At 38.6% G+C, this 16,373-nt stretch overlaps 1 protein-coding gene across 1 annotated transcript; it reads right to left on the bottom strand.

Moving 5' to 3' along the window:
• Positions 1-693: 693 nt before the first annotated feature.
• On the bottom strand, positions 694-16,285 carry LOC112555697 (DNA-directed RNA polymerase II subunit RPB1-like). Its single transcript, XM_025224188.1, is given in 27 exon segments — positions 694-3,426; positions 3,429-3,650; positions 3,653-3,682; positions 3,936-4,119; positions 4,313-4,516; positions 4,843-5,025; positions 5,461-5,565; positions 5,878-5,978; positions 6,215-6,461; positions 6,764-6,988; positions 7,115-7,320; positions 7,458-7,708; positions 8,119-8,329; positions 8,492-8,714; positions 8,944-9,072; positions 9,437-9,526; positions 9,723-9,971; positions 10,288-10,497; positions 10,707-10,917; positions 11,041-11,165; positions 11,324-11,456; positions 12,102-12,322; positions 12,750-12,911; positions 13,126-13,413; positions 13,700-13,867; positions 14,374-14,643; positions 16,082-16,285. Coding segments are annotated over 27 exon segments (5,871 nt in total). The 5' UTR covers positions 16,163-16,285; the 3' UTR covers positions 694-2,284.
• Positions 16,286-16,373: the final 88 nt, after the last annotated feature.

The raw sequence follows: 16,373 nt of genomic DNA, 5'->3' as shown, positions 1-16,373 counted from the left end.
GAATGTGTTGCTGAGTTGTATGTAACAGTGGCATGATACAGTCCATGAATAATGCCATTCAGAAGCCTTCTTAAGATGCAGTTGAAAACTGTCATACACCTGCACAGACAGGAGTAGAATGGTAACAGTGTTAAGTCTCCAACTTCAGTAACAGCAGATACAAATGTGAACGGGAAATCTTTGATGAATGTCGGTGTCTTTTGGTAACTTTAAGTACAGAAGGAAAATCTGCCACAATTATATAACCTATGGACACTACAAGAAGAGTCATTAGCTACTTGCCTCATCACAAACGTTGCTGCACAACATTGTAAGATTGAGAATTTGCAGTAACAACTGCCAAAGATCAGTTGATGTGCATATGTAAGTGGAAGGTGACATAACAGGATTTATCAACAATGAAGCTTGGAAGTACAGATATCACTGTGATGCTGACTCCACAGAGAGCCCAAGAAGATAAGGCAAAGTAGGACAGATAGGGCAGCTCTCTCACATGAAAAGGTTTTTTAACACCTTACCACCTAAGGACCTAAACAAAGGTTAGATGACCTTCACCATTTATATATATATTTTTTCCTACTAGACTATGTACTGTAGAACATGACCTTTATTTGTTGTTAACAGTGAAACTGTCCACTGAATATTAATGAGCAATGTTGCAAAGTAAGAAGATACAAAAAGACAAAAACAAACTAATCAATCAACTTCAATTTTTATTACTATATACAGCAGAATTATATTATTTCGCGCCAAGTGTTACCATTTTTCTCAGAATTTTTTTTCTGCATTCACAAGGGTGAGCAGCATTTTTTTTTTTACTGAGAAGTTTCATGAAGATCCTTGATATCAAATTAAGGAAATATTCTGTATATAAACTGCTGTCATGCAAAAAAGACAAATTTGAAAACCACCACATAAAATTTTTGAACATGTTTAAATTTTTTTTCAACATTTTACCCTTAGTTTCACACAATTTGCAAGATTGTTATGAAACATGTGACTTGATTTTAAATAGTTCCACATTATGCATTTTCAATGCCAGATGCAGTCGCATAGGATAATATGAATACACGACATTTTGAATTGTGTTTTGAATTGTCACCTTAGACTGGTTTAAAAAAAAACAAAACAAAAACAAGAAAAAAAATAATCATGGAAAAATATGAGATTCTACCATGCATCTATAGTATGGTAGTTAACAGGCATTTCTTGTCCTGCACTGAATTACCTTGGCATCAATTTAAAAAAAGTATTTAGTCATGCTTCATGCTTGTGATTAACAGTAGCAACATGTTAGTTGAAATTTGCCCTGTTGAACAGCCAAAAAAGAACATAAATCTTAAGGCATTTTAAGCCACCCAGCAGTAGCCACAGTTGTGTTGCTATTTAAAAATGGACTTATATAATTTTTTATATTTACACTAGAAAGTTGTAGTTGGCTAACTGAGATAAGGCTGTGGCAAAGAAAACAACGTTTTAAGCACATGGCTGATATGCCAGTGTTAAAGTGTTCTTGTGCCTCATGTTTAGTGATCGTATATAGTCTGTTACGCCACAACAGATTATAAACACCATCATGTTACAGGTCATGTTTCTCAAAATGAAAAGGAAATTAGACCAACACCTGGGATTAGAAAACCCATAAGTACGGTGATAAATTTTCAAGACACATTCTTTGTGACATTTTTGTCAAAAGAAAACGACCAGTAACAATCTTACGTCTACCACCACATATGCAAGGGATACCATGAATCAAGGTACAAACAGAGAACGAAAACTTGCTGCAAAGTCTAGTTTCTGTTTTGCACTGGTTACTTGACAAAAGGAGAATCTTCTGCATCCAAAAGCCAGGTGTATTAGCAAAGTCTTCTGGTAGTTTATAACCTTTGATTCCACTTTCCTTTAAAACAACAGCAAAAATAAAAAAAAAAAAAAATGCTGCAATGTTCTTTCTTTGTGATGAACGTTTCCTACACATATTCTTCTGTAAGACTGTAAGTGCTGCCGTTCATCATGCACAAAGACCAGTATATCTGGCTAGTGAATGATCTGCTGTTTAGAATACTGATGCCAACATGATAAAACAATTGTCAGGCAAGATGACAAAGATTGGCTTGTCCTTATCCACCTCCACTCTTGAATTATATCCACACAAATTTGGTGAGAATCTTTTACACAAACAACAGCAACCACAGTAAAATCTGGAGCGAAAATAACTGAATGATTAGCTGCATCATTTGGTGTACACTCGGTTGGTTGAAGCTGTCCTGAAGCTGTCCATTCTTTACTTTTTCTTCTTTTTCTTTTCTTCAGCATATGTTGGTGTGGTGGGGCTATATTTTGGGGTGGTGGGAGTGTATGTTGGGCTTGAAGGGGAGTAGTGAGGACTTGTTGGGGTATATGTTGGACTGGTTGGGCTGTACTTGGGGCTACTGGGAGAATAGGTGGGACTAGCAGGAGAGTACTTGGACCCTGGTGAATATGCAGGTGAAGCTGGGGAATACTGCGGCGAACTGGGGCTGTACTGTGGTGAACTTGGACTGTACTCGGGAGAGGCAGGACTATAGCGGGGTGATGTTGGACTGTAGGTTGGTGATGTAGGTGAATATTTGGGACTGCTTGGTGAATAGCTTGGACTGGTGGGTGAATATTTTGGTGATGAAGGACTGTACTGAGGAGAGCTTGGCGAGTAGGATGGACTTGTGGGACTGTAGTTGGGGCTGCTTGGGGAATACTTTGGGCTGCTTGGTGAGTAGCTAGGGCTGCTAGGTGAATAACTTGGGCTTGCAGGCGAGTAGCTAGGTGAACTGGGGCTGTAGGAAGGTGAGGCTGGGCTGTAGCTGGGGCTAGTAGGACTGTAGCTAGGGCTAGTAGGTGAATAGGATGGGGAGGATGGAGAATAGTTGGGTGAACTAGGGGAGTAGCTAGGACTGGTTGGGGAATAACTTGGACTTGTTGGGCTGTAGCTGGGGCTTGTTGGGGAGTAGCTTGGACTGGTTGGAGAGTATGATGGGCTGGTTGGACTATAGCTAGGGCTAGTGGGAGAATAAGAGGGACTGGTTGGGGAATAAGATGGAGATGTGGGGCTGTAGCTAGGGCTGGTGGGAGAATAAGATGGGGAGGTGGGGCTATAACTAGGGCTGGTAGGGCTGTAGCTAGGACTGGTGGGGCTGTAGCTTGGGCTGGTGGGGCTGTAGCTAGGACTTGTTGGAGAGTAGCTGGGGCTTGTGGGTGAATAGCTTGGGCTGGTAGGGGAGTAACTGGGTGAGGTAGGGGAATATTTGGGCGATGTAGGGGAGTAGCCAGGGCTTGAGGGCGAGTAGGATGGGGATGTAGGAGAATAGCCAGGACTCTGGGGGGTCATGGCAGGTGAGCTGGGAATGTATGATGGAGAGGCTGGCGAGTAGCTGGGTGACATGGCCCCATGGGGGATGGGATGTAGGGAGAAATTGGAGAACTTGGTGAGCCCGGTTGAGGAGACCAGGCTGGTGAATATCCAGGTGAGTAGCCACTTTCACTGGCTGCAGATGGTGAGAATCCAGCAGCCCCAGGTGTCATGCCACTGCCAACGCCAGGCGACCAGGCACTGGCATAGGCAGGTGTTGCATTCCAAGGTGTCATCTGAGGTGAAAGTGCACTGGAAGGGCTACAGCAGCTCCAAAGAACATGCCTGTACCTGCGCCTGAAGTAAAAAATGACAGAAACTACAATAGGTTCTCCTACTACCCTAACAATCTTTGATGATGTTAACCAACACATGTCAACAAAAGGAGCTTAGATAACTAAACAGAGAGGACTAAAGGAAAAGAGAGGTATAGGAATAAAATACATGTACAATCTTTGAGACTTTCTTCCAAAAATTAATAAAATTTAATCTTCCTTGAGATTTTTTATGTAAACTATCTATTGGTAAAAATAATGCACAGGTAACCCACCTGCCATCATGCCCCCACCAACATTGGTTGGGATCTCCATGCCAAACTTGCATTTTTCTGCATCCAAGAGCAGGTCAAAGCAGCCTGTTCCGATCTTTGCCAACTGTCCCAGCATGATGTTTTCAGATACCCCTTTCATGGGATCGACTTCTGCATGTGCTGCTGCCTCCATTAAAATATCCACCTGAAACACAAACCCCCGAGAAATCAGTTTTACTTATGTCAGATGACATTTTCCCTTATGTCTAAAGTTGTTACCATCTGAAAGCGATGCAACAAAAGATTGAGTTATGATTACAAACTTAAAAGCATGCACATGATGACCTTGTAGAAAGAAAGAAAACACTTCTGTTCTGAAACAAAATGACAAATCATACCGTTTCCTCAAAGGAGCAACGAGCCAAGGCGCCGGTCTCCTGACGATTTATGCCATGGCGAGTAATGGCCATAAGATGACCTTTAGCTGTCATGACATCACAAAGCAAGGCCAGATGGCGGTAATTGACATAGGAACCGTCGAAAGAGATGACGAAACCCATCTCACGTTCTATGGCTTTCCGTACAGCCTCAATGCCAAGGGTCTGAAAACAGAAATTTAAGTATATGACTTGATGGGCAGATAAAGATTTACAGCAGAGTTTCATTTCTAATATTTGTTGCATTTACTGACATTCTTATCTTGAAATAAAACTAAAAATAATGATAATAAAAAAAATCAGACAAATTCTGCACAATCATAAAATCCTGCAAGGGTAATAGTAACTGGAGAATTTCAAGGCAAATACTGGCATCAACAGCTGATCCAATGTGAAACTTATTAAAAAAAAAAAAAAAATTCACACCATACCTAGTTATTCTTAACAACATTTAAAGAGAGACAAAAATGAAAGCAATGTAACAGACTTACAGCGAAAACCTCCACAATGTCATTGGTGTATGTTCTCACAGGGTCAATATCCCGCTCGCTTAACACCTTCATCAGACTTGAGCCGTCAGTCTCCAAAATCCACTCAGCAACAGCCTTGAACTCCCCTTCCTCTGTGATGCTAATGCGCTTCTTATCATCCGTTGAGGGAAGATGCATGTACACCTATACATTCAAATACACTTTTAGTCTGTAAGACCAGCAACGCTATTACAATGCATTTTTGTGATGCTGAACACCGAGTGACTTCATCATCAGCAAAAAAGGATAATGATTGCATCATGTTGGTAGCATAATAAAATACACAGATGTCAATTGTGGAAATGTGGTAATTTTATATTGTCCTATGATTTGATAAAAATCCCATCAATCAAAAAAAAAAAAAAAAAAAAAAAAAAAAAAAAAAAAAAAAAGCTGGTTAACAGCCAGGTAGTTGTAATACTTCCTAGAGGTGAAGACATATATAAAATATACAAATAACTCTGAACACATAAGCAGTCAAATGCATGTACACCTGGCCCCACATTTCCCTGGGCACAGTTATACCTAGCCTAAGCATTTTCTCACACAAAATGGCTAAAATAATGAGCTCCAACTCACCTTTGAAATGGCTTCTATGCCCTGCAGTGTCATATCTGACAACAAGTTGGCTTCAATGCATCGGAGAAAAACATCATCCTCCATCTTATCAACAACCTCTTCTTCCTATTAAACACCAGAGAGTATTGTAAAGATCATGTTAATTTCTCCATGACATATGCTATTTTGAACATCAGAAAGTCAAATGGATTGCCTGCATAATTAAAATTTTGAGCTACCTAAATCAGAAACTATTTGCATTTTTTGCATATCTAAGTTCTGTAGTAAAATGAGCTAACAGTAAAATGAAAGCATTTGAATAACAAAGTTTCTAATCCTGTTATGTTGATGTGCTATAGAGATGAATGCTTTGTCTGACCCTGCTGGGAGTACAATTCAGGAACCAAATTGTTCAAAAACATTTCACAAGTATTCAACCTCTTGAAGCTTGTTCTCTTCAGAATTCATGATACGGATGCGAAGAACCAGTTTTTCAGCATTGTCATCATTGAAGATACAATTTAAGTCATCACCAAATCCTGCAACAAAAATGTTGAACATTTTGAGAAGGAAACTATGTTTATAGATTTTTTCCTCCAACTAGCTCTTTTATCAAAATGTGACTGGTGGGTCCTACAAAATTCATGCATGTGGACAACATGCACAGCTGTCTGAAAACCCCAGTAAAAATAGTGCAGTTAAAAACAAAAATAAAATTTAATAAAATTGTCATCTCTCTGATCACAAATGCTTGCCATATGTATAAAATGCACACCTGCAGTGATTTTCTCTGAAATCTGCTCCATGGTAAGCTTCTTGTCTGTCATGCGCTTACGATCGAGTTCAATGCGTAAAAGCCATGGTGATATGCGTGAGGCATCAAAATCTGGCATCTCATAGTAAATGGACACCCATTCTTGGTCCTCAGCAATGACTGTATTCATGGGATCTGGATCATAGTAGATGGCTGTATTCGCAGTAACCTTGCGAAGTGTTGTGTGCTCCAGGCGACAAAGCACATCCTGCAAGAATACACACAATTAACTGGTTCTCTCAGAACTTTTGGCATGTTTATATATGAAACATAGTACAGAACTGTTACCATAGTGATCTGCTGAGGTAACATAGTGTAGATACTTCTCTATTAGGGCTAATTTTTGGAAAACTATGAGTTCAACATCTTTCTAAATAATAATAATGAAAAAAAAAGACAGTCACCAGTTCACAGGTGTACAAAATACAACGGTTCTTGCCTTTAAATTTCTCTTTTCTTTTATCTGTTGCTACATGCTACCCCATGAAAAGATTAAACAAAAAAGAATACCTTGGCCTTTTCAGCATCTCTGGCAGCCTGACCAAGGAGATAGACAGCCAGTGATGGGGTCTTGGGCTTCTTGGAGATGTTGATGATCTCTTTCAGACGAGGCACACCTAGTGTGACATTCTTGGCTGACACACCAGCGTAGTGGAAAGTGTTCAGTGTCATCTGTGTTGCAGGCTCACCAAGTGACTGTGCTGCCAAAGCTCCCACCATCTCACCTGGGTGGGCCTGAACAGTATACAGCAACCATTCATTAGAAGTGGTCTGAGGCAGCCTGACAGGGTTCTTGCCATGATTAAATCCACTAAAAACATGTATCCCATTGCTTAATCCCTAAAAAGTACAAAGACTTACCTGTGCCTGCTGGAAACGTGTTTCAACCTCTCCAATCAGCCACTCAAATGCCTCAGCTGACAAGCGGTGTTCTTCTGCCACTCGCTTTGAGCAGAGTGTGGAGCGGATGAGAGACTTCATCAGAAGTGTGGCATTCTCATTGGCTTGTTTACTAATTCTGTCTTCACCTCCCACAACCATAAGCCTCTTGCACAGTTCTCGGACCCCTAAAATCAGATGAACATGTTTACAGTGACTTAAAAAAAAATGCATAAGAATATATACATTTGATAACTTATACATTTAGCTTGTTAAGACTAACAGATATGGCAAATTGAAGCAAGCTTCAGTTCGAATCACACACCTTCTACTACTTTAACTGGGTGAAGGTCTGAGGGCTTGCGCTTGTCGATACGGAAGATCTTCTGAGCATTCCAGATCATGCGCTGAAGGTTGCATGGCAGAACAATTTTTGCATCACCATTAGAGAACACCTGCCGCACGCTGATGCGATCATCTTTTAACTGGTCCCACTCCCGTTCCAATTCAGCCAGGGTTGTTGCATTTCCCATCAGATCCTTGATGACTTCTTCTTTAAGGCACCGTTTCATGGCTCTGTCATAGAAATGATGGATGGGAATGAATTAATTCTTTCTTTACTCTTCTAATAAATGTGTTGTTATCAGGGAAATAATGAAATCTGTTTATGGAATTTGTACAATGTTAAGTTGATAAAACCCAGATTAGTTCATTTTCCTGCCCCATTAAATCCTGATTCAGGGGCTGTCAGAATGTCATACAGTAAGTCACTAATTTTAAATTTATGGGTAAAAACCATTCTCAAATCTTTAGAGTTGTCAGATTGCAGATTTTATCCATTTTTTTAATTTCCTTAGGATGCACATTTTTTCCAAATAAAGCATTTTAAAAAAGTACATTATACAAAAGCAACAAGCCGATTTATATTTTTGCTCATTTATTTTTATATAAGTATTTTTTTTTTTAAAAAGAAAAGATGTTTTTACCTTTCATTCGTTGCATCAAATCTGAACTGGCGCTCAAAGACCTTGTTTGAAGGTTTGAACATTGGCAAGCTCTGGAATTCTACATGGCAGGCATCTAAACCATCTTCACCATAGCGCAGCTGAATGAGCTGCTCTACCTGATTCCGGACTGTTCCATCATATTTCACCATGACACTCTCCATAGCCTTAATCAGACGACGCTGAATGTAACCTGAGGAAAACAACATTTCCTCTTATTTCTGAGACTTTTAATCACACTTGCCACTCATCATCTTCCACCTATTACTGTAAAATCAAATCAATTATTTGAAAAAAGAAGGTAGAAAAATTATAAGGAAAAAAAAAGTAGAGGCATTAATGACGGGCTCCTCACCTGTCTCTGCTGTCTTGACAGCAGTATCAATGAGACCTTCACGTCCTCCCATGGCATGGAAGTAGAACTCAGATGGTGTGAGACCGGCAAGGTATGAGTTTTCTACAAACCCTCTGGACTCAGGCCCATAATCATCCTTTATAAAATGAGGCAGTGTCCGGTACCTGAAGCCAAATGGGATTCGTTTTCCTTCAACGTTCTGCTGTCCCACACAAGCAATGACCTGTTGGACATTACACAGCATCAAAATCAGAATCATATTTATAAATGACTGTGAATCCAATGAAGCAAACCAAATTTATGCAATGGCATTATCCTTTTGTGAACTAGAAAAATAGTTATTTTCTCTGATGCAATGTCTTAAAAATGACGTTAATGTTCCCACAGCATGCAAACACAATTTGTTGTTTGACACAGTAAACCATAAAAAGACTACAGAAACTGGTAAAGACCTGAGAAATGTTGATCTTTGACCCCTTAGATCCAGCAACGACCATAGCCTTGAAGTTATTGAACTCTGAAAGTGATTTCTGGGCTGTACTTCCAGTTTTGTCACGGGCATCGTTCAGGATCTTGTTCACCTGCAAACAACAAACAAATAGTGGCTAGCTGGACACTTAATGTCTTTGTCAGACAAGAAATAGGACAGATGAGTTCACCTAAAAACATTTAATATATGTATTCTATCTCTCACAGGAAGTAAGGATGCTGTTAGGAAAGTATTTGGATCGTACAAAAGCCTTTAGTTGGATTTTAAATGTGATGACCCTGAAAGTTTCAGCTTACCTTTTTAAATTATTTAACTTGTTAGAGTTTTTATGTACAGCTTTGCTTTCTAAAGCTTGCCAGTGTGAATCTTTTAGATGAGGGAAAACTCCATGTTGTCAAAAACAACTCTATGAATGCAGGTAAAGTGTTCATAAAGATGGCTGGAAAAACGCTCACCTGATTCTCAAAGGTCTGACGCAGAGTGTTACCTGGTGTAGGTTCCAGCTCATCATTGTGAGCCTTCTCAATCACTTCAATCACATCTCCCTGATCAAAAGAAGGAAAAAAGAATTGAAAGTAAACTCATTAAAATGTGAAGTCTTACAATAAAAAGCCATCATCCTTTATAAAAGGTTAACACTCTGATGCTATCTAAACCACTCTGCACTTCACAAATGAAGCAGCCACAGAATTTGCATTCAACATTGAATTAGTCCGACAGCAGGATTTTTTAAACACAAACCTTAGCTTTTCGGATTGTCTCTTGAATGTCATGGTATGTCTGCTGGTCGGCAATAGTGTCACCAATACCAATGCTGTGACCCTCAACGAGAAGCCAGTTGTTGACAACAGTCTGGATGTTGCCATACAGTTCTCCAGCAATCTCATGTCCCATTTCCATGAAGACAATGTGCAGCAAAGAGCCTGAGGAAGCACCAAGTGTCTTCTTACACAAAATACCGCTGATGAGCTGTCCATCTTCAATTAGCACCTGTTGATTTGCATGACATGAATGACGATGAGTAGATGTTCTTATTAAACATCTTAATGGTTACTTAATGGTTAATTTCTTGCAGCTGTTTTTTAAGGTGCCTCTGACAGAAATGCTTCATTCACAAGATGCAAATGTGACTGAATTTCAATCAAAACCTGGCTCATTTAGATTTAAGAAATATCTTATTGATTCACTGAGATGCTTATTAGTTTCTATTATTCCTCGTAACTGAATATGTTAGGTACATAGCAAAACAGATGAAAACTTTACGTCTCTTTGAATTCCAACAAGCCAATATAATTATTTTCTTTACCTTAGTGTCTCCAGGTGATATCCATTTGTAAGGACCAGAATCTTCATCATCTGGGTGTGTAGCATGGGTACGGATGACATTGACACGCCCAGGAATGACCAAAGAGAAGATCTGTTTACCTGTCCACAACGGCTGAGGTTTCAAAATTGCTGGCTGCGGCATGCGACCATCCCAGGTAGGCAGAAACATAAGGAGGTGCATGACCTGTGCCTGAATAATCCAGAACAACACTTACAAAAAGCACATCACATGCAGTTTAAAGATTGCACAACATCCATGCTAAAAGAAATAATATTTAACCTAGCTTTGATTTAAGTGAAAACAGAAAATACATTTTGGAATGATCAAATTTATAACAAGATCTCAGCCTGTACTCTACACATCAAAGTGTCCAAAGGCACCACAAAGGAGGAGCCTACCCTGTCTAGAAACACATCTCGTTTAGTCATCTTGCGCACAGCAGTAAGCGTGTCCTGCACAATACCCATGACGGGTCGGTTAGCCTGAGGAGTGACAATCATCCTGGGAACAGCAGCCAAGTTCATGATCTCGGCCCGTGTCTCTAATGACTGAGGTAGGTGAAGATTCATCTCATCCCCATCAAAGTCTGCATTGTAGGGTGTAGTTACACTGCAATAAGAAGATCCAGTCACGAACTGTTTATAGCAGAAACATCACAAGCATATGTAAGAGTGAAAAGTTAAAAAAGACCAAGGTAACACTTTAAGGACAAATACAGTAAATAATAGTAACCTAAGGTTCAATCTGAATGTTGACCAGGGCAGAACTTTCACACGATGACACATCATAGACATTTTGTGTAGCGTGGGCTGGCGATTGAAGATGACAACATCATTGTCTTGCATGTGGCGCTCAACCTAAGACAGAATATACAAAGTATCAGCTCTGTTGATACTGGATTGGACACCATAACATTTTCATAAAGACCATCTAGTTAAAGCAAAGAATAAACTTGCAGTGGGTTTCAAAACTCTTGTTATGGTACTCTCTTCTGCAATACAGACTTGCCACAAACCTTGTAGCCAATTTGGAGATGAAGGTCACTAGATTTTGGATGAAAGCGGAGGTCAATTCTCTCTCCATTGTCACGGATAATATATTTGGCACCTGGGTACTGGTTAGCTCCTCTTCTAACAGCCTCCTGCATTCTGAATAAATAATAATAACATAAAGATACATTAAAGTACAAAAACATTTGCCACAAAATCTTCAAGCTTCTCAAGTCTCCTTTTCAAGATTTCAGCAATACAGGAAAAAGTATCATGCAAATGTATAATTATATCAAACCCCATTCCTCGCGAAGATGGAAAACAAAGTCATTGTCAATTTGAAAAACTTGGAAGAAAATCGAAATGTAGCAGTATAGGACGTGTTCTGTGCAATAAGATCCAAGGTCCTGAGAGATGCAAAATATCACCTACTCCCACCTCCAACCAAATCTTAGTTTGCACACCTCAGATACCTTGAGTTTGCTTACTGTTTTTTTAACCACACTAAAAAATTTCTTCTCCAGTTGACAGAAATAAAAGTGTAACAATAATAAATACAAAACTTACCCTGAAATTTTTTTTATTGCAGCCTGTGAGGTTTATGTAAGGACATATCCTTTCATGGATTTGTTATCAAATGTTTTTATGCTCTCTCATAACTCTCTTATTTTGTGAGAATCTTTGTCATTCCTGGGTTTAAGAATATCATAATCTCTCTGCTGTGATAACACCTGTCATGCTGAAACAGTCTTTAGCTTAACATGTCAGCAAATCCCAGGTCTTACTGCAATAAGTACAACCAACCTGTCAATGTTGAAAGGTGTCACTAATTCAGGAAATGTTAGGTTCTGGGCAATTGAGCGGGGCACTCCAACCTGATCAACACGAAGGTTTGGATCAGGAGTAATGACTGTTCGGCCTGAAAAGTCCACACGCTTGCCCATCAAATTACCACGCACCCGACCTTCTTTGCCCTTCAGTCGTTGTTTTATTGACTTTAAAGGACGACCTGATTTCTGCACAGCCTGAGAGAAAAACAGAAAAAAAAAGGATGTAACCTACATACTACTGTACACGTTAGGCATGTAGATGATACTCAGAAACAAAGGGAATGATAAATAAAATCGTAACCTACCAAAACCGTTCATGGTTCACAAGCACAAATGGATGGTGATTACTTGAAATAAAAATACCACAGCAGGATAGCTTAAAACCCTCGTTTAATCAAATTTGATAAAAATAATATTACAGCATGTGAAAACCCTTGGTGTTTCTTTAACACAAATGGGTGATGACTTCTGAAAATATCAAAATATGATAGCTTACACCCTAGCTTATTCAAACTTTATATAGTTATTCTGGAAAAAGATCCTAGACCAACAATCCACAAAATTGCCAAGATTTTCAGGTGACTTCGAGAAAACTAAAGAAAATTTAACTTGAGGCTCTTACTTTTGGCAGACCAGGTATTTCATTGTCCACCAGTGTAGCACAGTGATACTGCAGCATTTTGGTGTCTTCAAATATAATGTGAGCTGCTGCCCCATTTTGTTCATTGCGATGCAGCTGGTTGTTGGCTTTCACAATGTCTGCCAGTTTGTGTGTTAGATCATCCTGGGCAAGAAGTAACACAGCCACACACACACACACACAGAAATACCAATTTATTTTAAATGAAATGCTATACAACACAGAAAATTTTGTGAAAACAAACAATACTTAGTCCTGGATTGGACCCGCTGCCCTAAAAAGAAACATATCCCTAAAACATAAGAGAAACGTGGAGGAGAGTGGAAGAAAAAGCAAACACCATTAACACAGGGCATACCTGATTTCTTGCTGATCCAAACATGACCACAGCAGGCCTCACAGGCAGTGGAGGAACTGGTAAAACAGTCAAAATCATCCAGTCAGGACGAGCAAATTTTGAATCCATGCCCAGGCACGTGCACTCTTCATCAGATATGCGTTTGAAAATTTCCAAAACACGCTCTGCAGAAAGGATAATTTTCCTCTCTTGTGACTCTTCATTCACTTTGTCAGGCTTCCACTCAGCAACTAGCTCAAGTCCATTGCGTCGTATGGTAGGCTGGTAACGACCACAGCCTCCGTGGCCCTTGAAAGAAAACAGCTGTTGTTAGCTACAACTGATTCACGGTAACTTCTTGCATACATAAAAATCCACCCATTAACCCCTTTGAAATTTTCAAATGTACTTATCATTAAGTTTAAATAAGGATGAGAATCATGAATATGTAATGAGGTATAAAGGGAGTAGATGAAATAACCTTACTGATGGAAATCCCTTTTTATCAGATATAACTATTCCTCACTTGGCTCAAAAAAGGAGATAAAAAATGGCAAACATTGTATATATCTTTAGACATTTTAAATGCTCTCACCTTAGGAACAGAGTCCTCCTGCTCTTCTGTTGCATCTTTGTTCTTCTTCTCCATTTCATCTCCCCCATCGCAAGCTCTTCGGGATTTGCACAGATCATATACATGAGCTAGTCTTTTCTTAGGGTAGCCTCTGGATTTAGACAAGATGTCTTTCATTTTGGGTGACTCCTGTAAAGATAAGAAAAAAGAAATTTTTAAAAATGTTTTAAAGAAATTAAAAGAACAGAAGATGACATTATAAAAAAACTTTGTTTTTGGTTTCAACATAAAAAAATTCTCCCATTAGCAGCCTGATTTATTTCAGGAAACAACCTGAAGCATGAGGTTTATTTTCAGATAGGGCCAGGGGAGATGCCCTTCCTCCAAAAATTAAAAAAAAACAAAACTTTCAGTCACAATTTTTAAGCAAGCTTGCATGTAAAGTATATGGTTACTGCTGTCACATATTTATAGGTAAAAACTTACAGGATTGCTACAAGACTAGGGCTTTTAATATTTTAAAAGCATTGCCGAAGTTCCCAAAATGTGTAAAAGATAGAGTGTGAAAGCCAAGCAGTACTGCAAACGGATTCTGTGGACAAGACAATTTCCCCACTATCTAGCTTTTTAACAATATTATTCCTACAGGATATTGCATTTTTCAAGTGTCTGTGAATATATAATGAACTACTCACTGGGTCTGCAAGTAATTTGGAGCAGAAGAAGCAGACACAACGCAAAAGTTTGACAATTTTGGTCAAAAAGGCCACATGAAAGACGGGTTTGGCAAGCTCAATATGGCCAAAGTGACCTGGACACTCTGTCATGTTTCCAGCACATGTCTGACATCGAGATATTCGATCGGTGACACCCTGGCGAGGATCCATAAGCCCTCCTAGCTTTGGGCGACCACCTTCTGTCGTTTCTGGGTACTTGATTCCTCCTTCTGTTACTGACATTCTCCGCTACAAAGATATACAAAATATGTTTTTAATAAAGTCTGAAAGCATCTGTCAACTAGCTCTATCTGTTGATCATGAAAATCAAGTCAAGTATTTTCGGAACAAAAGCATCCACTTACCTTGCAATTACTAAGTTGATGAGACAAAGAAGATATTTGAGTGAGCACAAAACTGTGTACTAGTAAAATATATTTATTTGTTAATGATTTTAATGGCTTTGATCGAAACATTTTACCATGTACTCAACCATCAGTTTTATTTATGGAAATTTTGCAAGTATGCAACCAGTTAAAAAATTTTTCCAAATGACAGAAACAAAATACATCATAGCTGTCAATGTTAGACATACTGAAGACTTAGAGTCACTGAAAACCTGAAACATTTAAAAATATATGCAAAAGAGATACTGCATTTTTCAGGCTAAGAGCTAATGTGTTTACAGACAGGATGACCAACCTATAATCTTTCTAAAGAAAATCTTTACTCTTTAAAAAAAAAAACCTTTACTCGTTCAGATGTATTCAGATCAGATTACATGCATAACAGAGGCATGTGTAACCATATTTCACCTTTAAGTTCATCTCTTTTAATAATGAAATGTCATTTACTACGTATTCAAATTCATTCACATGTATATTCCCAGTAGGAAATTTAACATTTCAGGTTTAATTGAAATATCACTGCAATGGATATTATTGCTGTTATTTTGTTTTTACAACAACAGTAATTTTTAGCAATTTTGTAATCTGTATGGTTTTTGTAAAAGCATCAACATTCATCCATTACTTTGCTAATGACGTGCTAAGAAAGATAATAAACAAAATAGTTTTAAAAATTCTAAATTTTTTCGATTTTCTCTATTTCCTGCAATTCTGAGAATTTTCTAAACTTAGAATGGCTAACCTACAGGTCAAGAAAGTAGCAAATAAGTCATAATATTTAACCATGTACTTTACTTAATATTAATATATTCAAAAAAGTTAAAAAATTTTTAGAAACCCATGTATGATTAGACATTACACAGCACATAAATCAGTAACCCCTCTGTTACTGCTATCTGCCATTTACTTTTTTGTGTTTAAGATGTGATTTAAGATTTAAAATCAGGAGGCTGTCTAGATGTTTTCGCGGATTTTCCACAATCGCTGAGGTGCTGCGCCTTTAGCTCCCGCGGTACCAAGGACTGACTCTTTAAAGTAAAATTACTTCTTAACTTTTATTCTGTGAGTGTGAAAATGAAGTTAATTAAAATCTTAAATCAAGATTACCATATTTAGTTGATATTTGTTAGAAACCTCAACAGGGGTCTATCTTGCGTTGACAAAGTAATGTGTACATTGTGAAGTTCTGGAAGAGTAAGACTGATCAATTAAACAACTAAAACGGGAGAGGCTGTAATTTTTATTCAAAGTGTTATGTATGAAATATGTATGTGACTTACAATTTCGTCTGGGCTCAGTATACCAAACTGTACCCGTTTAACTTCGCGCAGAGGCGCGTTAGAGTCTCCTGTGAACGCCATTTTTGTGCAGCAATGGCGGAGTCCCACAATTCCCTCTCTTTTATAAACTTCCTGCGCGTACGGATGACGTCATTGCCGTATATAGAGTAACTTAGCTTCAATTTTCATGCTAGTAAACAAGTTTGAAGTATTGATTCTAAAATCAATTCTAACATAATTATTCGTTTATCATTGTGTTTCGACTATCGCCCTCTCTCTCTTTCCCGCTCGA

This window comes from Pomacea canaliculata, linkage group LG14 (genome assembly GCF_003073045.1).
Source record: "Pomacea canaliculata isolate SZHN2017 linkage group LG14, ASM307304v1, whole genome shotgun sequence".
NCBI classification, from domain to species: domain Eukaryota; kingdom Metazoa; phylum Mollusca; class Gastropoda; order Architaenioglossa; family Ampullariidae; genus Pomacea; species Pomacea canaliculata.
This window is presented reverse-complemented; position numbering and strand designations above follow the sequence as displayed.